At 37.2% G+C, this 25324-nt stretch overlaps 2 protein-coding genes across 2 annotated transcripts in view; both read left to right on the forward strand.

Annotated features, from left to right (window-relative positions):
- The window catches only part of LOC311163446 (macrophage mannose receptor 1-like), a 50531-nt gene extending 35172 nt beyond the window's left edge, over positions 1 to 15359 (forward strand). Inside the window, exons 18-30 of the mRNA XM_084222299.1 lie at positions 490 to 557; positions 1533 to 1633; positions 2053 to 2195; positions 2895 to 3009; positions 4682 to 4851; positions 6294 to 6396; positions 7286 to 7515; positions 8481 to 8646; positions 8990 to 9142; positions 10000 to 10116; positions 11570 to 11737; positions 14231 to 14290; positions 14677 to 15359. Coding sequence (XP_084078425.1) covers positions 490 to 557; positions 1533 to 1633; positions 2053 to 2195; positions 2895 to 3009; positions 4682 to 4851; positions 6294 to 6396; positions 7286 to 7515; positions 8481 to 8646; positions 8990 to 9142; positions 10000 to 10116; positions 11570 to 11737; positions 14231 to 14290; positions 14677 to 14927 — 1845 coding nt within the window. The 3' untranslated portion in view covers positions 14928 to 15359. The remainder of the gene's footprint in view (positions 1 to 489; positions 558 to 1532; positions 1634 to 2052; positions 2196 to 2894; positions 3010 to 4681; positions 4852 to 6293; positions 6397 to 7285; positions 7516 to 8480; positions 8647 to 8989; positions 9143 to 9999; positions 10117 to 11569; positions 11738 to 14230; positions 14291 to 14676) is intronic.
- Positions 15360 to 20106: 4747 nt separating this feature from the next.
- The window catches only part of LOC311163456 (macrophage mannose receptor 1-like), a 30780-nt gene continuing 25562 nt past the window's right edge, over positions 20107 to 25324 (forward strand). The window contains exons 1-5 of the mRNA XM_084222310.1: positions 20107 to 20241; positions 21995 to 22393; positions 23643 to 23816; positions 24695 to 24859; positions 25157 to 25273. Of these exons, the coding sequence (XP_084078436.1) occupies positions 20181 to 20241; positions 21995 to 22393; positions 23643 to 23816; positions 24695 to 24859; positions 25157 to 25273 (916 nt within the window). The 5' untranslated portion in view covers positions 20107 to 20180. The remainder of the gene's footprint in view (positions 20242 to 21994; positions 22394 to 23642; positions 23817 to 24694; positions 24860 to 25156; positions 25274 to 25324) is intronic.

The following is a 25324-nucleotide window of genomic DNA, read 5'->3' on the forward strand; positions in this document are numbered from 1 at the left end:
AAAGAACTTTGAAATCTTATTTCCTATATAACTGGAATTGTTGCTTTTTATGCCGGTTGAGGTCAACTTATTTTTAATCAGGAATATGCTTAAAAGTTATATTTGAACTACATAGAACATTTCCTGAGCTGGCTGAAGAGTGACATTGAGAGGACACAAGGACATGTATCAATTTATATCCAAAATGTAAGAAGGGGCTGGTCTTTGCAAGAAATGAGTCAGATAAAGTCCACTGCAGAGACTCTGCAATAGGTGCTGATTTCAAGTGGCTTTTAAGTAAAAGGTGAGAAGTGTTGATACAGTGACCACACCTTCTGGTGAAGTTCGACTGTGGACTGTCAGGTGTGAGCTGCTTTAACTTAAATGTTGTAGCTAGATATGTATCCAGTTCATATCCTCTGTCAGTTTGAGGTATATTACTCACCAGTAACATAATAGGTTTATATGACAATAGAGGGCATTTGTACAATTTTATTTTTTTCATTCTAGATCTTGAAAAATGGCAAAGAGGATGCATATTTCATTGGTTTACAACTGAGTATTGACCAACGTACGAGGTAGGTCACACCCAGTCTTGAGTCATAATTTAAAAATGATTGTATTCTCAAGTGGTTTAATTACATCTTAATTTAGCTCTTGATTATCCAGAAGAAATGCTGCAGATTTCCTAAATAAAATTCACTCAAAGCTAGACAAAAAAAATACACTGCAGCTAATGTATTTTGAATTTTTATTCAGGAATTTTAGTTTCCTTTATTATGTGATTTATATACTGAAAATGTAAGTAGATGTTCTAGCTGTAAATATATAAGATTTTTGTAGATAAAAATGTTCTTTTACCCCATCCTTAACTGTTGAGAACAGACTCTAATAGAGGAACAAAATTAAGCCTATTTTCTTTTTGTAGAACAATGATAGCTGTCACGCTGTGAGGTCAAGCAGGTTTTCTGCAAGCCTTTCTGAATGTCAGTATGCAGCACCATATTGATTTTGGCATGTGATGTTTATTTAGGCCTGGATTCAGTTCAGTCTGCGCCTGAAGTGCCTGGATAGATGCCTAGTAGTTCTCCTCCCTACAGTCCACAGTGACAACAGTTCTCCTAATAGTCCACACTAATGATGAGGGACCTCCAGAGGATAATTAGGGTGCTAGTTGAGCCTCTGAAAAGGTGTTTTAGGGACCCCAAGATGAATATACTTTTAAGTACCTTGTGCATGTGTCTGAAGGATGGGCCTGGGCACCTCTGTCACTTGCAGACCACTAGAAAGATGTGTCCTAATAATTTTCCTGGTTACAGCTTTGTTCCTCATTGCCTAATCTACATGGATGTTCAGCTTTTCCATTGTTTATATTTTACCTTGTATGTCTTTGAGCAGAGAGTAAGTTTACTGCAACTAGTAAAGAGGCAATTTGGACAAAAAACCTTTTACTATGAGCAGCTATATTAAGCACAATAAAAAGTTACTTTTTTAACATGGAAGAAGTTCTATTTTATGTTAAAGAAGTATTTTGTTGGATTGTTTTTCTTAAGCTGGATGGATGGCACTCCAGTGAATTATTTGGCATGGGCACCACATGAACCTAACTTTGCAAATAATGATGAGAACTGTGTCGTTATGTATAAGAATTTAGGTGAGTTTTGTATGTTCTTTCGTGAATTTCATTATTTGTGTGTTTGTGTCACAACTTTTTTTCTTCTGTGAAGCATCCTTTCTTCCTGTTTTTGTTTTTTTTTTTCTCTTTTACAAAAATTTATTTAAGTAGACCATAGTATTACTTACAGGACTTAATAGTTTTTTATTAAAATTGACCTAATGTGTCGCTATGAAATGTCTAATACCTGGTTCTACAAAGCTTCTAACCTTATGCAATTGCAGCTAAAAAGTGACAGATTTTTTCCTAGACACTGATATTGAATGATAATAAACTGAGAGACAGCTTTGATCTTATCTTTCAACCAAAAGCACTATATGTGAGCATGTGTGAAATGGATTTCCATTAACCAGCTTGAGATGTGGTGTCATACAGTTCCCCATTTATCTTACACCCAGGATTTTGGAATGATATAAACTGTGGCTATCCAAATCCCTACATATGCGAAAGGCACAACAGTTCCATCAATTCAACTGTTCCTCCAACAACATTTCCAAGTCCAAGAGGATGTCGTCCAACCTGGCTTTCTTTTCGTAACAAGGTACCATAACAAATATGGTCTGAGCTGGATGTTTGGCAAAGCATTAAACAGAAAACAAGAGAATTTTTAAATCATACTGTTTCCTAGTAAAACAGTTTTATTCAGAGAGCTATGACACATGCACACTTTTCTTTGTTTGCCTATCCATTGTTTTGTAGGAAAAGTGCTTTTCTGATGTTTCTAATGAAGCAAATTCAGTTGCAGTTGATGAAAGACAATTCTCTAGTCAGCTCTTCAAATGTTTTGGTACACCTTTAGTCAGAATTCCTAAAGTATTGATGCCTTGATCTTGGTGTTTTTAAACCAAACTGTAATCCCTTTTACTGACTACATTTTGTCTTCCTTAACTTTACTAACATGGTATGTGTTGTAGGGTAAAATTAATGATCAGGCAGACTAAGATCAGTCATGCATAACTTAGCACTGTTAGCTGTCTATAGAAAAGTCAGGATTTGCTTATTTTCTAGGGATTTCATATCAAATCTAGTTTTTGAGCAAAACACTTTAGTGAGACTTCTAATTTTCTATAGAACTAGGACCAACACAAAAGTTCATCAAAAGTTGAATGTATTTTGAATTTATTTTTTCAGATAAATGCATTATTTTACTGCCATTTTTCCATCCTGCTCTATTTAAAACAGTGATTACCAATTGAGGGATATTGGAGTGAAGATAATATATAATTTGTTCATATTTTAGTGTTACAAAATATTTGGATCTACAGAAGAGGAACGTGTTACTTGGCATGCTGCACGAACAGCTTGCATGAATTTAGGAGGAAACCTGGCCTCGATCCCTAATGAACAAGTGCAAGGTACTGTGCACAGTTTTGTAGCAGCTAGATGAAATGACATTTAATCCTTACAGGCTGGCTGGGGTTTTTCTCTGAATACAAACAGATTTGAATAATGATTGAATATTTGATTTTTGTTCCAAAACATATAATTTTTAGAAATCTACAATGAGGTCTTCACTTGAATCTACCAAATTTTAGTGTTGGCTCAGGGAGATATATACGTGCATATTGTCCTGGCAGCCAAAGTAGTGGTTTTTTCTGCTTGCACATGATGCCAGGTGGACCCTGCAATTTCTAATCCAAACAATGTGGTTTCACTAGGTGGCATTAACTTGCTGCATGGCTTTCCTTTTAAACCAGGTAGAACACCTTTAGGATGAGAACCTGCCTGTGGACAGCTTGAAACAGGCTTGAGTGCTCACACCCAAACCCAGAGCTCTCCACACAGAAATACCACTCTCTTCACTGGAGGAGCTTAATGCAATGAACCCAAGAGCTGCATCCATGCCCCAGGGAGATGAGAGGGGGAAAGCTACCCCTTGCTTGAATAAACAAGGCACATGTCCAAACTAAAAATGGGAGAAGACCTTGATAGATGTTAGACTGACTTAGATAGATAGACTCTTTTTTTAGCCATAGTGTTTTATCCTACATATGAATGTGATGAAAAACAAATGCTGCAAAACACATACTGTCTGTGAGCTCAAGAGAGCACCTTGAAAACTCAACCATTGTAAAACAATGCATTGAAGTCTGAGCAATTAAATAGTTTTAATTTAAACTGCTGATAAGAACTTAGTACCAATTATGTTTTCCACTTGTGAAGAGCTGAAGAATCAAACTTTCATTTTTCAAACAGTTATATTCTTATAATATATAATATATATTTATATATTTATATAATTTATAATTTATATATTTATATAACATAATATATAATATATAATATATAATATATAATATATAATATATAATATATAATATATAATATATAATATATAATATATAATGTATAATATATAATATATAATTTCTGCAGTGGTTAATTCATGTACAGGACTTGAATTCTAGGTAAAAGAGAAATGAGGAATGGAGCTATTAGCACAAAACTATTATCATTGCAGGAAGTGCAGGCATAAAGGCCCGAGTTCCTGTTAGTTTTGGCAGACCAGCAATGCAAATGTTTGGCAAAAAACCTACAGGTTTCATTCCTGGAGGAGTAAGCTGCATACATTTAAAAATGCTGAAGGAAGGTGAAATTAATTAGAGCAGGCAGAAATTAATTCACTCATTTCAGAGGAAAAAACATTCATAACCATGACTGCACTGGTTGGCAAAAGCCATGGTATATTCATTTTATCACCACATTCAATGTATCATGGACTAGCAGATTGAATATAATTCATAATGTTCATAATGGATGAATATCAGCTGGCCTAGCCTGCTCTATTTGTGAGCTTGCCACCTTAGCTAAGACACATCAGCACCCCCCTGGACTGTGCAAAGCACTGATAATTGATTTGCTTGTGTTTAATAGTTCTGTTAAGTCTCATCTCACCTGCTTGTGTTATCAGCAGTGGAATGTTCTGTATTTCAGAGAAAGTATTTAATATCACCAATTTCAGTGAGACCAAATATTTCAACTGTCCTATATTAAAATTATTCCTCTTTTCATTTTTTTTTATTTTAGCTTTCCTTACCTTCCATTTAAAAGATTTTCCTTCTGAGACATGGATTGGACTAAATGACATAAATCATGAAATGAGGTTCCTCTGGACAGATGGAACAGGGGTTTACTTTACAAACTGGGCCAAAGGCTTCCCGTCGGGACACGTGGGTTCATATGCGTACAGCGGCCAGGTAAGTAGCAATCACAAATTGTTCACTGAAATTTGATTTTATAGAATAATTTAGGTTGGAAAAGCTTCTAAGATGGTTAGTTGAACTGTTAATACAGCACTGCCAAGGCCACCACTAAACCATGACCCTAAGTGCTGCATCTACATATCTTTTAAATACCTCCAGGGATGGTGACTGAAACACTTTTCCCTGGGCATCCTGTTCCAAAGCCTGAAAACTCTTTTGGTGATGGAACTTTTCTTAATATCCAATCTTATGTCAACTTTGGGCCATTTCCTCTTGTCCTGTCACTTGTTATACAAGGGGAAAGAGACCAGTGCCCACCTTGCCTAAGACTGAATTCATGCATTTGTGGGGATTTTAGGTATGTCACTGCTGGACTTAGTACCTTCATACTTGTCTACATGTTGGATATAAATCCAGGTAGAGTGAAGCTTTTGAGCCCTTGTGCAGCTGCTGTATCAGCTGGTGGCAGGATCCGTGGAGTGCTCATACACAGACTTGTTTCAGTTTTCAGTTTGTGAGGACTACACAGCCTTTGTGCTCAGCCTGTCTTCTCTCATGGGCTGTGTAAAGAGGGAAGTGGTTCTCCTGCCCCATGGCATTTTCCCAAAAGCACAACAATGAGAACATCCTCCTCGTCCTCTGGTGGCAGCTGTGCCTGAACTTGGCAGGCTTCCCAGCTGGCTTGTAGTTTGCAAGGGGGCATTTACAAACACTCCCCTGACACAGGTGTCTTACACATCAGCAAATTCTGCCAGTCACAGTTGCAGAAAGGACACAACTCTATATAAAAAAGACAGACATTCAATTTTTACAAGGGAAAAAACCCTGAACCACCAGAAGATCACTTTCTCTATTTCTCTGTCAAGCCTGATAGGTCACAGAGTTCCTTTCTCTCTGATCATGTGTGTGTACTCTGGAACTACAGCACTTGATTGTGCTACCTGTATTTCTCTTGAATTATGTTTTTATGTAGAAATTTGATTTTTATGTGTAATATCCCTTTCTGTGTCTTTGAAAGGAGCACCTGTGAGCACCTTTTATCTTTAAAGGAGGAAAAAAATTAGGTAGAATTTGGAGTTCTGTTTTATTTCTGGGGCAAAGTTATCCAGTCTTTTCTGCAATGATTGATCTAATTTCTCTTTAAATTGTCTGTGACTCCTCTCCATGCTGTACGCCTGGGGATTGAGAATACTAGAATTCCTCTGGTCCTCTTACTCACCCCAGTGTAGTGCAATGGAAAGTAACAAAGAAACTTGGGAAGTGTAAGAGGAATAGAACTTCCACATCATTTGTGTAGCTTAAAACTTGTGCTCTTAAAAAGATATGAGACTAAAATTACAGCATTACTTGTGTCTGAAGAGGCAAATGGGGGTCAAAAGTTTCATAAATGCTTATTCTAGCTATTTTTAACTGATGTTGTATCTCTTTGCCTCGAGGCTGATTGTGTTGCTATGAAAAACAAATCTGTCAAGGAAGCAGGGAAGTGGGCTGATCAGAGTTGTGATAACAGCAGAGGATATATATGCCAAATTAATGCAGGTAATTTTCTTTTTAGTTAAAACCAAACCCTTTTCTTATTCTTTTTTTTTTTTTCCCCCAGGAAATTGCTTAAATATGTGGGTTTAAACATGATTTTGCTTCCAATAAAGATAAATGCACAAATTGTTCTTCAGGCAGGAAGAAAAGGGTCAAATAGTTGAATGTGTCAGAAGTCCAGTTAGTCACTGCTCTCATCTGACCCTTCCAGCAAATGCTGTGTTGCTGTTTTCCTGAACTGGAATTTGTATCTGCATCTTTGTGTCTAGTATGACCCTTGATATGACATTTGTTCCATAGTTTTTTAATTTTCTGAGCACATTGGCTTTCAAAACATGTTATGGAAAATACTGGTTTGTACATGTAGCATAAACTGTCTGGAATGAGACTGTAACCTGACTACATGGAACTTGAGAAAAATTGCCTTCAAAAAAGAGATTGAAAGTGTTTAAATCTATCCTGTGTTTAAGTATCTGAGTAATTTTTAAGGACTGCTCTGTTGTTGTGACCATTTTTTTCCTTGGGAAAAAATCTTTGGGAAACCAAACAGTTTTTGCAAACATTTTCATTTGATGAAAAAAGATTTTATGAAAAAAAAAATCGTGACCTAATCCTAAGTAATTTCAGTAATACTATTCTTGATGATTATACAGAATGCTCCTTTACTCTTTATCAGAAGTTGCTTTAAGCAGCTCTTTTCCTTTCTACAGCTCTGTAATTGAATTTTACTACTGTTGCTGGCCTAAAGCATAGTGCATATTACCCATGCTGATTATAAACCAGGGAATATGAAATAAGGAAGACTTCTGTTTCGTTCTTTTTGCAACCACTGTAAATTCATACCCACCTTTTGAACAAGTACATGGGTCTTTTTTCATCCTTTATTTTACAGATGCTGAATTTCTGCCTTCCACAACTTCATCCCCATCCAACATTATCCGTTTTGGGAACAGTAGTTACTTGTTCATCCGCACCAAAATGACGTGGGAGGATGCACGGAAAAACTGCAAACAAAATCAATTTGACCTTTCCAGTGTCTTAGACACCTACAGTCATTCATTCCTGTGGCTGAAGATATTAAAGTATGGGGTGCCTGTGTGGATTGGTCTTAACAGTAATGTGGTAAGAGCATTAAACTAATTGAACATGATGCTGCTTTTCTCATGGGCATGTCAGGAACTGAAAAGTGTTATCATCTCTCTTTAGCTTTTCACACTGTTTCTGATATGATATTCCACCCTGTGCACGTCCAAATAAGGCATTTTAGTCTAGAATCTTGGAATATCTCTTTATATATTTCAGGTATAAGTGTGATATATATGTGATATAAAATAATAATACTTTAGAATTTACAGAAGAAAACATCTATTTTAAAAATTATGCCTAATTTTGAGAAGTATAAGAAGGTGCTATTGCTATGAATATTTTAACATTTTTGAGGATATTTAGCAAAATAATTAATTAGTTTACCAAGTTTAATTGCATTTGTCTCCCTTTCTCAGTTGTTTGGTATTTGCATATCTAAATACAGTATTTGATTTCTTCTTGGCAAAGACACTTGTCCCACACACACCATTTGGCTGAGCAAATGAAAAAAAACCCAAATACATGAACATAGCACACCACTTCCCAAAAATCAAAAGATGCCTCTAACATTAATCAGCAGGATAAATCATTGAGTTACCCAGTTTTGGTGGGAAATGATTACTGATTTAAATGTATTTCAAGTTAAAATAATCTTCATGTCTTGAAACTTCTGGGGAAAGAGGTAGTGCAAAAATTAGTCATCAGAATTTCACTCCCACAATTTATTTTAAATGAAATTGTTATTAGTCCCAAATTAAAGGTATTGTTAAGTTCAACATTAACTCAATGTCACATTGCATTTCATTTTGCTGAGAAGTACTTGTTGCACTGCTGTATTTCTCAATAAATATCTGTTTGTCACAACAAAAATGTCAAAGTTTGAGCCATTTGTATTTGTTATTGGTTTCTAAGAGAGCCCCAATCCTTTTAGCACAAAGTACTATGTAGATAGAGTAGATTGATAGAGTTTAATCATTCCAGCTGATGGTTTGTTTCCTTAGACCAATGGCCATTATGAATGGATTGATAACTGGAGAATGAAGTACACGAAATGGGCTGAAGGGGAGCCAAAGCAAAAACTGGGCTGTGTCTATCTGGACATTACTGGAGTCTGGAAGACAGGATTCTGCAATGAAAGTTACTTCTCTGTTTGCAAAAAATCTGATGGTAAGAACTTGAAATCTGACCATTGCAATTTAATAAACATCTCATTAGAGATGCTGGGGTTTATTTCCAGAGCTAAGTAGATGAAATCATTAGAATTTACTTAGGTTGAATTGGGCTGCTTTAAAGTTAGGGCAAACACATAGTAAGAAAGAGCTAGTGTGACTGTGAATAGCTATCACTTTATATCAGTAGTGTTAGACAAATTTTGCAAAGCTAAGACTCACACTATTCTGCTGTTTATTCTCCTATTGAATAAACTTGCAATGTCAAAAACTGCAAAAATCAAAAGGCAGTGACTGTAAAGAAGTAGTCACGTGGTTTTTTTTAAACTATTTTTAACCAGTTCAAGCTCCCACTGAGCCCCCTCAGCTTCCAGGAAAGTGTCCTGAGTCAGAAGGACACAGATCTTGGATCCCTTTCCGAGGTCATTGCTACTACATTGAATCTTCATCTTCAAGAAACTGGGCCCAGGCGTCTTTAGAATGCCTTCGACTAGGTGAGTATCCTACTTCTCCTAAAACAAGTATCAAAAGTATCAAGTAACAAAACCTACTTGTTTTCCTAACTGCGGAAAGCTGAACATGTGTTATGTGTTTTTGTGAGTTCAAGGATGGTCCAAGTGTTGGACAACACAGTTGCATCCAATTATTGCCTTAATTTGAGAGGTAATGGAAAGCCTATGGCCCACACTGCCTCATGCATGTGGGAGCAGGGATGAGAGGAGGTGTGTGGCCTGGAGTGAAGATCATGAAAATAGAAATCTTGTACTCAGACCCTGATAGGAGATAAACAGCTTCATCCACAGCAGTCACTAAAGCTTAATGGAATTTACATCTTTTGTATTCTTGATCTAATTTCTCCCTTGATTATTGCAGTTTTGTACCACTGGAGTGAAAGCTTTTTAGTCTGGGTAATATATGAATAAACCAGGGCTGCTGTGACGTTTCATTCTCTCAACTTCCTTCTTTGGGAAAGCGATGAAAATTGATTTTGATGGACTTCATAAGTCTGTAGCGTTGTTGTTTATGGCATTGGTGGTAATGTGACATAGGTGTCTGGTTTCCCATCAGATTATGCAGAGATTCATTCACTCTCCAGCAGAATTTATTATGGCTTTATCTTCACTGGAAGTATATATTGTCATGTGGTCAATAAGAACCTACCAGTGAAACCCATGGCAAATGTAGACACCTGGTACTGGGTGAGAAGATTCCCCCTCTCTTTTCTGATACTCAGGTTGAAGCAGTTTGTTGAAGCAGTTTGTTGACAGGACAAACTGTCAATGAGAATATTTAATGAGAATATTTTCCCCTGTGAAACATCTTGAGATTTTTCTTTCCCGGTGTCTTCTAGGTGCCTCTTTGGTCTCAGTTGAAGACTCAGCTGAAGCCAGCTTTCTGACCTACAACCTTGAACCACTTGAAGGCAAAACATCAACATTTTGGACAGGAATGTACAGAAATGTGGATGGTACTTTCTCTACTTTTAATGTCTTCTTTTTAGTGAATAATTACTGCAAGCTTTTTGACATCAGTGTTATATTATATTATAATTCTGTGATAAGGAAGATAAAGCAAGACAGAATAGGCAAGAGGCTGCTTGAATTGAATCCTATATTTAATGATTATTGCTTTCACATTAATGAAATTAATATTCAATTAGATAGACATTTCTATCCTTATGATAGACTTTAAAGTACAGTCTCGTACTGTTCAGGTAAAAATACCAGTATAACTGTCAGTGGCAGGGTGGCAAAATAGTTCAGGTGACTTGAGGTGGGGTTTTCTTGAGTTTTGGAAGATTATTTTTACAACTGCCTACCCAAGCACTTCAATGACAAACTTCTTAGGGATAAGACAACTTTCCAATTACATTGCTTCAATCTTAACCAGGAATAGTGAAAATTTTTGGTGAAGGAAAGAATTTGAGGGTAGTCATTTATATGCATGACACATAGACGAAAGCTGAGGTCTACTCACGTGGTCAGTTGATGTCAAAAAGGGTTTCTTAAAGTGGTTCTAGAGCAGTGTAGAGCAGCACACTTCTCACAGTGATCATAAACACAAGAGTTCTTCAGCTCTTCATTATCACTCTAGATAGTGATTATAGCAATTTCAGCATAACTGCATAGCTAAATTTCATACCTTTATGTGTGTATCCAGATTGTATTCAGTTGCCAGTCCTCACACAAAGGGTGTCAGGAATTATAAGAAAAACACCAAAACAAATGCAAAATATGTAGAATCTTATAAAAATCAAAATACAATTTTCATGCTGAGTCTAAGAATTTGCTTGAGTACAACTTACAGTCACAAGGAGTACATTTATTCTAAATAAATAGCACTATTAAAAGAAAGAAAGAAAAAAGGAACCGGAAGGAAGAAGCAGAAAGTCCCAAGCAGAGCTGAGCAACAGTGATCACAAGATTTTGGAAGGAGATCTATAAAAAGGAAAATAGCCTGTTTAAAGCTTGTGGAAAGGAGTAGAAACTGGAAAACAAATGAAATAAAACTGGACCTAGAAAGACTTCGGTGTGGGATTTGAAAAGAGTAACACAAAACCTTCCTACAAATTACTGAAATAAAGAGCATTCTGGTGAAGTTATATTTTAACACCACTTTTTTCTATAAATGGAATAAATAATTGATATCACACCATTGCTATCACTTGTGGGAGATTCTTCTTGGAATTTGCCTTTGCAACACCATAAGCCAGATTTGTCTGCTATTTTCCAAACATTGATAATTATATCATTTACATAAAAACTTAGGGGCAACATATTGTGTCAGAAGTAAATAGTTTTGGGGTCTGTCTCCAAAAGTGGTGACAAGTAAATTACTCAGGAAGGCAATACATATAGAACATGTGAAAGTATGGAAATTATGAGTATCTTTTTTTCCCAATTCAATGTTTTTTCAATTAGGGCTATGGTTGTGGCTAGACGGCAGTGCAGTGAATTTTGTCAACTGGAATGTAGGAGAACCTTCTTCTCAGCAAAATGAGCACTGTGTTGAAATGTATGCAGACTCTGGGTATTGGAATAATTTCTATTGCTCTTCCTACAAAGGATATATTTGTAAAAAGCCAAAAAGTAAGTGCTGCGTTTATGAATTTTATGTTTTATGTATGGAATATGCTCTCTGTAAGCTAGTATTAGTAGATGGTCATTACACACAATGCATTTCAGCTGGAAGTTCTGAGTTTTTGGAAATGCCAAAGGATGCACATTTCCTTGACAACAAAAAGATAGAATGACTCTTCAGAAAGTAGTTCTGGACAGTAGCAAAGTTCCTTAAGAATTTCTTTTAGAAGACTCTGTTGATATCTTAGCTGTACCTAGTGTATACACTTGACAAGTTTGCGTGTTTTCTATTGACAGTGGTTGAGAAATCACAATGTGAGGGCCATGCCTTGTATACACAAAACTGTCTCATCTATATGCAGAGATACTCCTCAGGGTATCCCCTCTGCTCTGCCCATGGAGTAGCCATTGTTTATTTCCCTCTGCCAGTCTCATGTGCCCGTGTTTTCTGAGTATGATATAGTGTTTCTATTAATTGAGTGTTTATAAAGCGTGACCTATTTAACAGCTTGGGATCTTTTGTCTCTGTGTCCTCCTGTTGTGAAAAGATGAATGAATGAAAAGCAAAGCAAAGTTTGGATCTGCTAAACTGGACATGTTCTGAAATAACTGAATGTGCAAATTTGACAATAAGGACATCTAGTGTATATGTATTCCTAAAAGTCATCATAATAATTTCTTTCAGCATACATTGCAATAGCAAAATCTCTAAGTTATGAGTAAGAAGAAGGTTGAAATGTGTAGCTGCAATATACTGACTTCCTCTACGATACTGGAAATGAGAGAAATTCTGCTATCCTTTCTGTAAATTTGTTCTCATGCAAAATTATTCTTACTTACTCAAATGCTTGTAATGATGACTGTGTCTTTTACAGGAAGTACTGCAACATATCAGTACATCCACCCTTTCAGAGTCCATTTATCAATCTTCTTGTACTGTCATTTACAAAAATTCATAGACATGAGTACCAAGTGTTAAAATAAATCACCACTACTCCTTTTTGACCATTCAGTTCAATTATTTGTGCTGCTTCTGGCATTCACCTCCTTTGATGCTGACCAAAGAGCTGAAGCAGATGAAAGCTAGTTACTTTTTCCTAGGATAAGCTTTAGCCAGTCTAGTCTACTAATCTGGAATGCCACAGATTCAGCCTAATTCCAGTGTCAATGCAAGAATTGTATAGTCACTCACCCCAAAACAGGACACAATCTCGACCTACATTGTCAAAGAAATGCAGCTTTTTTGGCACAGTTTTTCAGAACTGTGGCAGCACTCAATGTGCAGAATTTAATCAAGCTGTTATAGCTACAGACCAATAAATGGAGCATTAGAAGCATGGCTTTACTGAGTTGCACTGGCTATTGCTGCCTATGTTTGCTGTTTTCTGAAGAGACTGAAACACATAAACATGACAGAAGCCTTCCCATAGAATAGATGTTGTTTTCTGTTTCATTTGTTGAGCTAATTTTTACCACAGTAATTTGAGAGTTCTGTAGCGGTTCTATTCCACAAAGTACCTAACTTTATTTCATGAGTGAGGAGATGCTCAGTCTGGAGAAGACAGGACTCTAGGGAGACCTTAAAGCACCTAAAGGGGGGTCATGAGACACCTGGAGAGGAACTTCTTATAAGGGCTAGTGACAATCCAAGGATGGAAATTCACAACCTCCCTGGGCAGCCTGTGCCAGTGCTCAGTCACCCCCACAGTGAAAAAGTGTTTCCTAATATTCAGAGAGAGCATCTTTGTGCTGCACAGTGGTAGTGCCCACACCCTCTCTTCTGTCCCTGGGCGGAACTATGGAAAAGATGTAAGTGGGGACGGGTAAAAATAATTTAAATTCCTGAGCTCACCTTTATCAGAATGAAACATGATGCATTGATTCAAGATTTAATAATAAATTGATTTTAAATCCACCTGGGAAAATAAAGACCTTCATCTTTAATGATGGCCCATTTACCCAGCAAGCCAGATTTCATGGCTCTAATGTTAAAATTTAAATGAGCTACAAACCTTTTAGTTCAGTTATGATACCTGCTAGGGCACTGTGAAGTTCATGAGTGATTTCAAGTGTCTATGCTGGTAAGCCATAAATGTCTATTGGAAAACCAGATTTATTATATTTTCAATGTTTATATAACAGGTACTGGAAGAATTTTTATTTATATTGAGTATTATGTTTGACCATGTCTATCCTCAAGATACTGTATAGATTTACTTTTGATTTCATTCTGATGTCTGGATCAGTCTTCATGGAGCTTTTTGATATTCCTTTTTTGCTAGTTTGTGTAAATAGCTACATATGAGACCAGAATACACTACACTAAACCATTGTGCTATGCCTTAGGTGTATATAATTTTGTATGAACTAAACCCAGGTGTTTTCAGTATTTAGTGGTTTGTATTACCATATATTTATCTGAGCATGATTTTCAGTATGTTCCAAGATATAAAAATAAATAACAAATAATAATACAAATTTTTTTTTTTAAATATTTTCAAGTTCCAGCAACTGAAATACCACCAGCATCTGAAATGCCACCAGCTGAAATACCTACAATGGGTAAGAATATTGTCTTTCAAATAGAAAAAACTAGTCCCATGTAAGATCATAAACCAAAAATATTTTGTATTATGTCTCTTAAATTTTCTGTCATACCAAAGTACTGTCCCTGTTTCCTAGGATGACACTGTTTCAATTAGTACACAATACAGTCTATTTGGGTGCAACTCCAAATGCAGATGTAAAAAAAATAATAATTTATGGTATGGCATGCAATATTAGTGATTTAAAATCATGTTATTTTATGTTGCTACCTCTTCTTCTCATTACATCAAAACAAATTAACCCCTTTTTCTCAGAAGACCATGCATTTCAAAGAACTTTCTTCCAGCAATCAGATAAAGACTTCTGTAGCATTCTCTTGATTTCTTCCTATTATTTTTCAGCAATGACAAAAGATGAGAAGGCTTCTACCCTAAACCACAGCAAAACAGGAGTTATAGTTATTGTTGGTATCATCATCCTAGTTGGAAGTGGCCTTGCAGGATATCTCTTCTACAAAAGAAGAAAGAATTGCTTGCCAACAAATGACAGCTTTGAGAATAATTTGTATTTTAATGGTGATGCAGTTCCTGGAATTAGTGACACAAAGGATCTTGTGACCAACATAGAGCAGAATGAACACGCAACACTGTAATGTAACAAAAGGAACTGTAATGTAATATGTAATATAAAATGTAATGTAATAAAATGTGCCTTGTTTTATTAAAATTATGCAATTAGAATGAAGCCAAAGGTATTTTCTCATGTGCAATTACTGTACTAGCCTGTTTCTGTGTGTGTGTAATGTCATACACTGCAGTTATTTTATTTTGTAGCCATTATATAAAGTGAAAGATTTCAGGTCTCAGGGTTTGATGATCACGCTGGTGAATGTGGGTCTTAAGGAAAGTGACAATGTTGACTAATTATTAAATGGAACAGTAGAAATGGATAAAATAAAGTAAAATCCAAGAGCCCCTTGAATAACACACACAAGATTTGATGTTTCTGCATCTGATTTGTTTCAAACCATGCTATTGAACAAATACTCAAAGCTATTCAGTAAACATTTTCTAATTTTACCATCTTTCATGTATTGCCATGGACTCAAGTACAGGTGTAGTCACTAGAGAATAGGTCTGGTTTTGGGCTCATTTCCCCTTTGGACCACATGGGCAAAAAGGCCTTTGTGATATTTCAGTTCCACAACTTCATACAAGACAGAAAACCAAGAATGTAGTACTTGCAGCTTATGTATTCTAGGATTTCATCAGGTGAAATCTGGAGGCAGACCTCGGGAGTGGAAAAATGGGGTTGATATTAGCTGCCACAAGGGGGTTTGTTGGTGAGAGGTGATGGAGGTCATGGCAAAACTTCCTTCTTACCAAGCAGCAGTTACTGAGGAGAGGGAGGAAGATTGTCTGTGCATGTTCTGAAGGTTTCTAGGAGCAGAAGGTTTCTGCATAGCTCTTATGGTGATCACATGTTGGTACTGCTCTCAATACAATACTGCTCTACAGCTTCTCAATAAGTAGCATAGGTTTGTGGGATGTGTGCTGCAAGTAAAGAACAATTTAGCTTTACCCAGATAATAGTTACTACTGATTTTATTTGCTTTCTAAAATGGTTAAATCAGTTACTATTTATGGACATCTTCTATTCCCCAAGGAGGTTATAATCCTAATTTTTGGAATTCCCGTAAAATGTAAATCATGCGTGATTCCTCACTTGCTTACAAAGGTTTGCAAGAATTGATTTTGTGGTTTCAGATTTTGCTCTGTGAAATAAAAATAACTATCTTTGATTTTTAAAATAGGTTTGCATTTTATAGTCTCGTCTATATAAGACACTGTAACATGATAAAGTGAAAAAGGAGATGATACCACAGGGGATACATTCTGGCAAAAGTTGTTATCAAGTATTATATTAACCATATTTTCCTGAATCTGTCCCAGGATTAAATCTGCTTAAAGACAAAACAAAAATGTGAGTTGGGGGCTTTAGTTAAAGTCTTAAATAACATACATATGTAGGTAAGATGGGAAAATTTGTCCAGGAACTCCTTTTCTCTGGCTCTGCTCTCTTTCTTCCAGCTGTTTCCTTGCTCTGTTCCTACTGCTGTTTCCATTTTTAATACGCAGTTGTTTAAGCATGTTTTTTCAAGGATCAGTACCTCTAATGGTTTTTTATGCCATCTGATGTGGCTCAAGGGTCATGTTGTTTCAGTTATATGGGGGAGTGGTGCCAGGTAGAAATTTATGTGAAACAGACAGCGAAAGGCTGACTGAAATCCCAGCCTCACTGTGCTGGCTGTTGAGCAAACAACAAACAGGTGCAGTCTCACCTAAAAGAAGCTCTATCCTCTTCTGGGCCCTGCACAATCTTAAAATGGTGTCTGTACACTGAGTCATTCTTACAGACAACCTTTGTTCCCATGATGTATGCAAAGGTATGGTTGCAAAGACAAAAATAGAGGGGATATCTCATTTCTGGTTCTTTGCCATACTTACAAAGTACATCACTAAAAAATATCAAGGAGGGAATCCAGCCACTGGAGCCTGGATAGTTCTGAGATCATTCATTCATTTCTTTTTCCTGAAATCCAGCATCGTGTCTGAGTGGAAGAGAATTAAAAATGCCATGCTCATTAATAGCTGGCAGTAGATGTAGGTGCTTCTACGTCAGTTCTGTGTTCCTGTCCAAACAGGTATACAAAAAAATAGAGAAGGTTCCAAATAAGGAGCCCTTATTTGGAACTCTGAAGATGGAGCTGCTTAGCCTGCTCATTTTATAAAGAGTGTAAGTTAAAAAGACTTGAAAGATTTTTAGAAGAGGAAATTTAAACCTCATGGCTTACAGTATTTCCTATTTCAAGACAATGGAATTGAAGCAAATTTCCCATTAAAAAGATTGATATAGAAACAGTAGCATTTACAGCACAGGAAATCCTTACAGTTCCATGTCATAAGCAGAAGATGAGCGCTGATACTTTATGCACAAACTATAACAGAAATTTTTTATTAGAAGGTCGAGAAACAAACCAACGTGAACCCTTTAAACAATATCTAACTAAAATAAGATCAAATGGAAAGCTTTTACCTAGGAACAGAGATAAGTAAAATATCCTTCTCTATTTGACTGGAAAAAAGAAATGCATCTTACCGGAAATGAGTCATGTTCATATGGACACACTCTAATTTTATATTTTACATATTCTGATCCTTCACCAAATCTTTCTACCATTTTCTGCTACTGACTGCTACTCATATTGGGGCTGGTCAGGTGCCTTAGAATCAAACTGTTGCCCTTGTGATCTCTTACTTTATCTGCCAAGTAGACGACACTACTTAGGGGAGGTCTCAGGCTGTATTTTGCATACATATATATCTCTATATCATCTATATTCACAGAGGAATTGGGTTCTTGCTTTTCTGAAACATACTTGCTGTAAAAACAAGGAAAATAATTCCTTGAAAAACAAGATGATTAATAGTATGAACAAGGGAATATGAACAGAAAAGTAAATAAATGTTTTAATGGATCCCTATTAGTTTATATCTATAATCCTCTGATGCTGCCAAGATTTCTTACATTTGATCAGGTTGTTTAGAAAAATGAACAGAAAAAAATCATTCATTATGTAACATGAAAATAGAAAAAATTGAAAGGTTGTTCCCTTTTTAAAATTTTTTTAAGCTAGAATGTTCCTACTGAAGTTTAGAATGGGGTTTTTTTGAAAGAAATAAATATTTATAGCTTGGAAACTGTGATTGTCCTGTGTGTGGGGATTCTGGATTGAAATCTTATATCGTTATAGCAGGCTAAATGATCACAAAATTACTTTCTTATTTTAATGTAAGTGGATTTTTCAAAATGAACGTAGGGAAGCTTCCAGTTGAATCCAGATGGCCTCACCCATCCATTTCTGTGAGCACCTGAGGAATGACTTGATGGTAATATTCAATAGTTTTGTCTCTTCACATTGCTGTGTTTCTTGATACACTTGTGTTTAATTCTCATTTCCCCTTTTCTCTGAAAAAGTTTGGACTTTAGAAGAAAGGTGGTGCACACTGTGAGTGTAACTTCCTGCCCGGGAGCAGAGACTGCCAGGGGAACAATGCTGACTCCACACAAACCCAGCAGCTTTTGTTCCTCGCCACTTTTAAAACGTCAGGCTGTGCCTTGCCAAATGGCAGATCCTGGAGCACGTCTTCCCAGCCCTCTGCTTTTCTTTCCCGCTTTGTGGGCTGTGATGCAATCTGCTCAAACACACAAACCCTGAGGTAAAGCTGACTTTAGTATGTTTTACTACAAGTTATCAATACCAGTCCCCTCACCCACCACTGATCCTTGCTCAGAACAGAACCAGTTTCCTTTTCTCTGTTGTAATTATCCTTGTTACGCCCTGGTAGATTTGGATATTCTGAGATGTTTTACACAGCCGAACCACAAGACACATTAGTCTTGCTCCTGACCAAGGAAGGATGGAAAGTTGGAAAATTGAGGTTGCATGTTCAAACACTCTGGTGTTGGGGAGTACCAGAATGCTTGACTGCAGTCATCCTTACATATTGATCATAACTCAGTGAGTAATTGGACTCTGCTGCTTTGTGGAGCAGTGCTCATTTTTTCCTCTTTGCTCAGGTCTCAGTATCCTTTCCAGGCTGCCTTCTTTGCATGGCTTTGCTCTAGCTGTGTCTGCTGGCCTTTAGGTCCCACCATTCTATCTCACTGTTGTGGCTTTGTTCTACTCCAATTCCCTGCATACATTATCAGACCCAGCTGTTCATCTACATCTGAGTCAGAGTAAGAGAAGCAAAATCCCAGAACTTCATGTGGGTGTCCAGGGTTTTCACTACCTTCAACAGCAGCAATTTTGCTGAAGATGCAATATTGGGGAAGGTATACCACAGCAGCCTCTCCTGGAGGTATGGGAAATGAAACTTTTCAAAGTCTATGTGCAAACTGATGCAAAGCTTCCACCAGAGTCCCTTTTCTCGTCCCTGTGCTCTAAGATTTTTGAGCTCTTTAAACTATCATGGAGAAAACTTTATCAAAGTAAACATGTGAATTTGTCAGAATGCCTGTATGGTGTACACTTTATGGGGTGCAAACTTTCACAGACTAGTGGCATGAAAAATGAGGCAGTATTCCTCATCAGTTTAGTTTTCCTCACTAGCAATAACTGAAAATCCAGTATTTTCCAGGTACACGTTCTTTTCTTCCTAGAATTGTGTCTTTTCTGTCCCCATTTTTTTCAGCTGTTGCTGTCAGTTGGGTAATTATTACTGCATATAGCCAAGAATGGAGCAAAAGAAAGAATAGGTGTCTCCTGAAGAATACAGATCTGACTTTCTCACCTTTTTTCTTTTCTCTTCTGTGGAATTTCAGGCATGGAAAATTCTGTTTCTCTCTGACTCCAAGGTCATAGTTACTTCATTTGTGTGGTGTCCCAGCAGATTTTTCACAATACTGCAGTGCGCTCTGGTTTTTTCATCATGTATTGATACAGACAAACCTTTCTCTTCTTTTTTACTTCTTTTATTTATTTCTGCAAATGAGACAGTAATCTCACCTTTTGGTAAAAATAATGATTCTGAGTTATAAGGTATGCCTTAAAAAATCCACACTAAAATCTTACCTGTTAGATCTTATATTTCCATGGCAAACTTTCATGCGTAGAAAAAATAGCTTAGGAAGCAAAGTTTACTCATTAATGTATTATTTCAAAATTACTCATGTGACATGACACAGTTCCTTATTTGAAGCTCAGAACTTCCCTGTATCTGTTGGGTCTTAAAAAGGGTTTGTTAATCCACTTCAGTGCAGTGGGGTTTTCGTGCAAGGCACTGATTTGGTCTTTAGGATCAATACGAGGTGAAGGGAAGAAAGGAGTGAAATATTTGCCATGTCTCTCTACTTGCCCCTGATTTTTCTTCTCTCCATTAGCACATCTCTTCAAATGTCTGGTAAGTCTTTGTCCTCTCCTTAGTGTGGAGGTTTTCAAGTTCTTTAACATGTGTTCTAGTTATCTCCCTTAGTGGGCAGTGAATCTAGATCTAGTCACAGCATATGATTTGAAAATGTTATGTTCAGCATGAAGTTTGGTGATATCTGCATAGGCATTCTCTTTCCTTAAACCCAGGTTTCAGTGTGGTATATGAGTGAAAGGTATATGCCAACAGATGTGGCCATAACCTTGGCAGTGCTGATTCTTGAGGAAACAGACAAAATCTGATTTCACTTTACTCCGTCGGAGGCTAGAAGAGTTCAGTACAGAGCAGAGAACTCAGCATGCACAGAACTACTGGCTGATGTGTGCTTTGAGTTTCTTGGCAGCTCATATAGACCATAGCATACTGATCAGTGCATATTGAAAACTCATTTCCAAGCTGAGAACTTTAGGAAGGACTTTAAAATCCCCCCTGTCCATGAGATTTCACACCCTCCTACTGCTGAGAGAAAAAAGAAATGACACTGTCTTTTCCATGGCAAGTTCCCAGCTAGAGAGCTCTGGAAGTCAGTACTATTGCTTGAATGGCAGCAGGGACCATCCAATGCACCAATGATCTAATCCACCACAGGCAATTTCTTTTGGGCATGCTTTTGGGTGAGACCAAGCCAGCTCTAACCCATCCTCTGCTAACCTGCCCAAGAACAGCTGCAGCCAGAGAGCTCTGTCAGGGAAAATATTACCTGGCTTGTTCTGGTCTGTAGCCTTTCAGATCAACAGAACCAAGGCTGTTCAGCCATTCCCTGTCAGCTTTGGGATGGGAGGGTTATGAAGGCCCAGTTAAGTAGGCTGGCCTTGGCAAGAAACCTTGGGTATAAGTCAAAGCACTGCCGAGTGAGTTGGGTGATGCTGCCTGTCACCTAAAAGGGAGCAAAGGAATGCAAGCTGAGATGCAAAAAGAGTAAAGATTTGGAGGAGGCTTTTTGTTGAAGCTGATCTTAAGAAAAAAAACCCCTGATGTCCAGTGTCTCACATTTCTATTTACAAATGCAGTTATTAATAGCACTTAGGATATTGGCGTAGTTTAACTGTTCTTAGAACTGATGATGCTGCAAGTTGTAGCTTCCCTCCTGAGAAACCTCCAAATAAAACTCTGGGTAGAAATTAATTCTTGCACAGCTGCTAAATTTTTCCAAGATAATTAACCAAAAATAAAAAATACACCACTTTCTTCGTGACCTGAAAACCACAGTATTGTTCTAGGCCAAATATAAAAATTTTTTAATTTTGAGTATGTAAATGATTTTTAATAGCTCTAAAGCAAAAAATACTCTTACTTGCAGAATTAAAGCCCATTTAAAGATGATATTTTGGAACTTGGAAGAAATGGTGAAATGTAATGAAGGTTATTTTTGACATGCTTTTTGAGACCACAGTGGTTTCAAGAGGGATATGAAGAAGAGAAATTTCTCTTGAAAGAGCTCTGTTTTCTGCTTTTGTGTTTTCTCATTTTAAGAAAATTTTCATAAATATCTTTCCTACCAATGATTAACTTCCCTTGATTTATCTCTTTATGAACTATAGATGCTGTTTTGGGTCTTTTTGGTTTGGTTTGGTTTTGTTGGTTGGTTTTTTTTTGGTTTTTTTTTTATTTTGGTGTTTGGTTTTTGGTTTTTTTTGGGGGTAGCAGACTGTCATACAGCAACTAATTGCCTTTATCTCCTAAGAAATCTCTCCTCAACTGTTTGCATTATCATTTAATTTCATAGGTAGGGGAATATTTTCAATCTATAATGAAGATAACAAGCTCTGTGCCCAAGCTCAGAACTCTAGCTCAGTCATCACCACCACTTGTGATGAGCATGATGAGTTTCAGAAGTTCAAGTGGGTCTCTCCCACACAGCTGCTGAGCATGGCACTCAAGCTGTGCCTGGGTGTGCTCGCCAAGGACGACGAGGCTGCCATCACCTTGGAACCCTGCAACAGGACAAACGAACTCCAGTGGTGGGAGTGCAGAAATGAGACACTTGCAACATATGGAAAGGATTTATTTCTCAACTATGGCAAGGGGAAGGGGAAGAAAATGAGGTTGTCCAAAGTATCCAGCAAAGGAAGCAGGTGGAAAATCCATGGAAGTGTAGACAGCCTGTGCTCTCAGCACTATGAGGGTGAGTACTGAAATTCCACCTCTATTTCTTGGTAACTTGACTGCCCCTTCCTACAAAGCATGCCACTGCCTGCTTGACAGGCAGCAACCATTTTCTTAGGGTGACATCAGCAGAGGAGCTAATTATAAATAGGATATGGAAATTAAAGGTGAATATATCTGTGTACTTTTCAGCAAATATAGCCGTATACGTTTCTGCATACCTTGTGATGTGCAATTCTTTCAAATGATAGCATAAAATTACAAAGGCCCATGATACAAACATAAGGAAGAATGGGAATTTTGTTTGTACAACAGCAAAAGGAAATCTATGACTGTTTTAAAATATGTCTGATCAATTTGTAGAAGAGATGATTGTGTTATATTTTGTTTTCATTATTGTTTTTATTTGGTTTGACCACTAATAATCTCTAAGAAGTGAATTTCTAGTTTAGATAGACAGAATCCACCATTAACATTATTTACCTAGTGTTTCCCAGGCCTAGTAAAAACAAAAAAGTAGAAAAAATGAAAGGAAAAATGGTGCATAATGGTTTAGGATGCAATGTTTTATCATCCTGAAAAGAGAGAGCAAGATCTCCTTTTCATACAATTTTATGGCTCTTGGGGTGTGTAGCGGGGGCATTCAGGATCAAGTAATCAATCTCCTTTCTGTTGTGACACTGGTATGTTGGCAATTTAAATAACAATTGAATAAATTTTTGTTGTACACTACAGCTGTTGCACAGGAATGAAGTTTGTTATAATCTTGTACAGACAACAGCAAATTAGACTGGACAGTGATGGAAGGGTCACTTCCTAGCAGAGTCCTTGCAAATTTAAGATGTAGGTTCCTCTCATGAAGACTAATAAAAATATTTGTGATACCTCCTTTCCAAGTATTTTTCAACCATTCAGGGGAAAAAAAAGAGAATGCATACGTTATCTAAGGACAGAAGTATGTATGCCATGGGAGAAGCTGAGTCACAGGGACGTCTGACACAATAGTCCAGAAAGCAATGGCATGACAAAGTTAAACAGAAATTAGTTTGAGGCTCAATTAAGTGTTTGAGAGTCTAAGGTTTGAATATTTTGCCATAGTCATACTTGACTGGCACAGCAGCCCTTTAGAGGTTCAGGGTAACAAAGCACTGCTGTGTTGAGCCCTGCATGACTCAGCTTTGTCCATGGAAAACTGGCTATGAGTGTCACTGTGGTGAGCACCTGATGCCAGCTGACTGTTGAGTATTGGTCTCTGCTTTTCTCCATAGATATCTATACCCTGGGAGGAAATGCCTTCGGTGCACCCTGTGTGTTCCCTTTTAAGCACCAGGGGAAATGGTATGCTGAATGCATCCCTCGGAGGGATGATGCACACTCTCTCTGGTGTGCAACTTCTCCAGATTTTGATAAAGACCAGTTGTTTGGAAACTGCCCACTAAAAGGTAATTTATTTATAAAAATCTCAGGAAAGCTGTTAAGCGAAAGTGTCATCCCCTGCATTGGTCAAGATGCTCTTGGGATGTGGAAGAGGCATTGGACAGCAAGCTGAATTCTGGCTTGCGTAGTTCACTGGTGAGCTGTGCAACGAGGACATGAGGCATCTGCTCTGCACTCCCACTGTCCTACAGTGTCCCCAAGACTGGTACTTATAGGGAGTGTTCTGAGGGTGGTGACTGGGACTGAGGATGAAGGAAGAGGAGCCCCCTAGGACTGGGTTTCAAGCCAAAAGAAAGTGCAGTGGAATGAGGAAGGTGAGATTTATCAGGAGACTGGGTGTAGGATGGAGGAGAGAACAGGAAGGCTTTAGTGAAGGGAAGGGTGCAGAACACACTAAAGGCAGTGACCTTCAGTGCTTCCATACACAAATTCCCTGCCCCTTCATTCCCACTTCAGATGTGATTGTGTGGAAATGGCAATTTCTGTTTTATTGGGTGGTCTGGAAGAGCATAAGATGGATCTGAAGATAAGAAATGAGTGTGGAGACCAAAACTTCTATATGGTGAAGAGAGAAATGCTTGCAGATGTAGAATTTATCAGTGAGTGGGTTAATGTGAACTGAAATGTGAGAGAAATAGGTGAGCTACATAAATAAAAAGGAACAGGGTCAATGTAGAAAAATTATGTTTGTAAGGATAAATAATTCCTTATGTGATTGAAATATTTTTAATACTGAATGGACAAAGTCTGTATATGTGAGGCAAAAGCTACTTAAAAATTATCAAATCACGAAGTTATATAGTTTTTGTCTGCATCAAAGATTTTATTTTCTGGGTTAGTAAACATGATTATCTTGTCAAATTGCTGGTATCATCTTTTATAGACACCACCCACAATAACTTTTGGAAAACAAATCCTGTGACAGAAACACGCTATCAGATAAACTCAGAGTCACTTTTGACATGGCACCAAGCAAGAAAAAGCTGCCAGCAGCAGGATGCAGAATTATTGAGCATCACAGACCTTCGTGAAGAAATGTATTTATTAGGTAAAGTAAAAATACCCTCAAAAAAAAAAAAAAAGGCAAAAAACCCCCACTATTTAAAATGTAAGATACAAGGCTTTAACATGGATATTTGTATTTATCCCATAAAAATAGGTCTCAGTGACATTCTTAAAAGAGTTTTCCCTTTCTCACAAAACCCTGTATTAAAATAATGGAAATAATCTAACTTATACTAAAAAACCATATCCCTCATGCTTTGAAATATTATTTCCAGTTTTACTGAATAATATTAAAAAATCAGAATCATTGTAAACCTGGCTGGTTTTTTTGGCCATTTAGGGCTCACTAGTGACCTGGGCATTAATGCCAAGCTCTGGATTGGTCTCTATGATGCACTTGACAGTGGCTGGAAGTGGAATGGGGGAAGTCCTTTCAGATACCTCAACTGGGCTCCAGGTAAGTGCACTTTTCTTAAATGATGATCAATATCTGGGACAAAATTTCCTC

The sequence above is a fragment of the Fringilla coelebs genome (assembly GCF_963513975.1).
Source record: "Fringilla coelebs genome assembly, chromosome: 1".
In the NCBI taxonomy this organism is placed as follows: domain Eukaryota; kingdom Metazoa; phylum Chordata; class Aves; order Passeriformes; family Fringillidae; genus Fringilla; species Fringilla coelebs.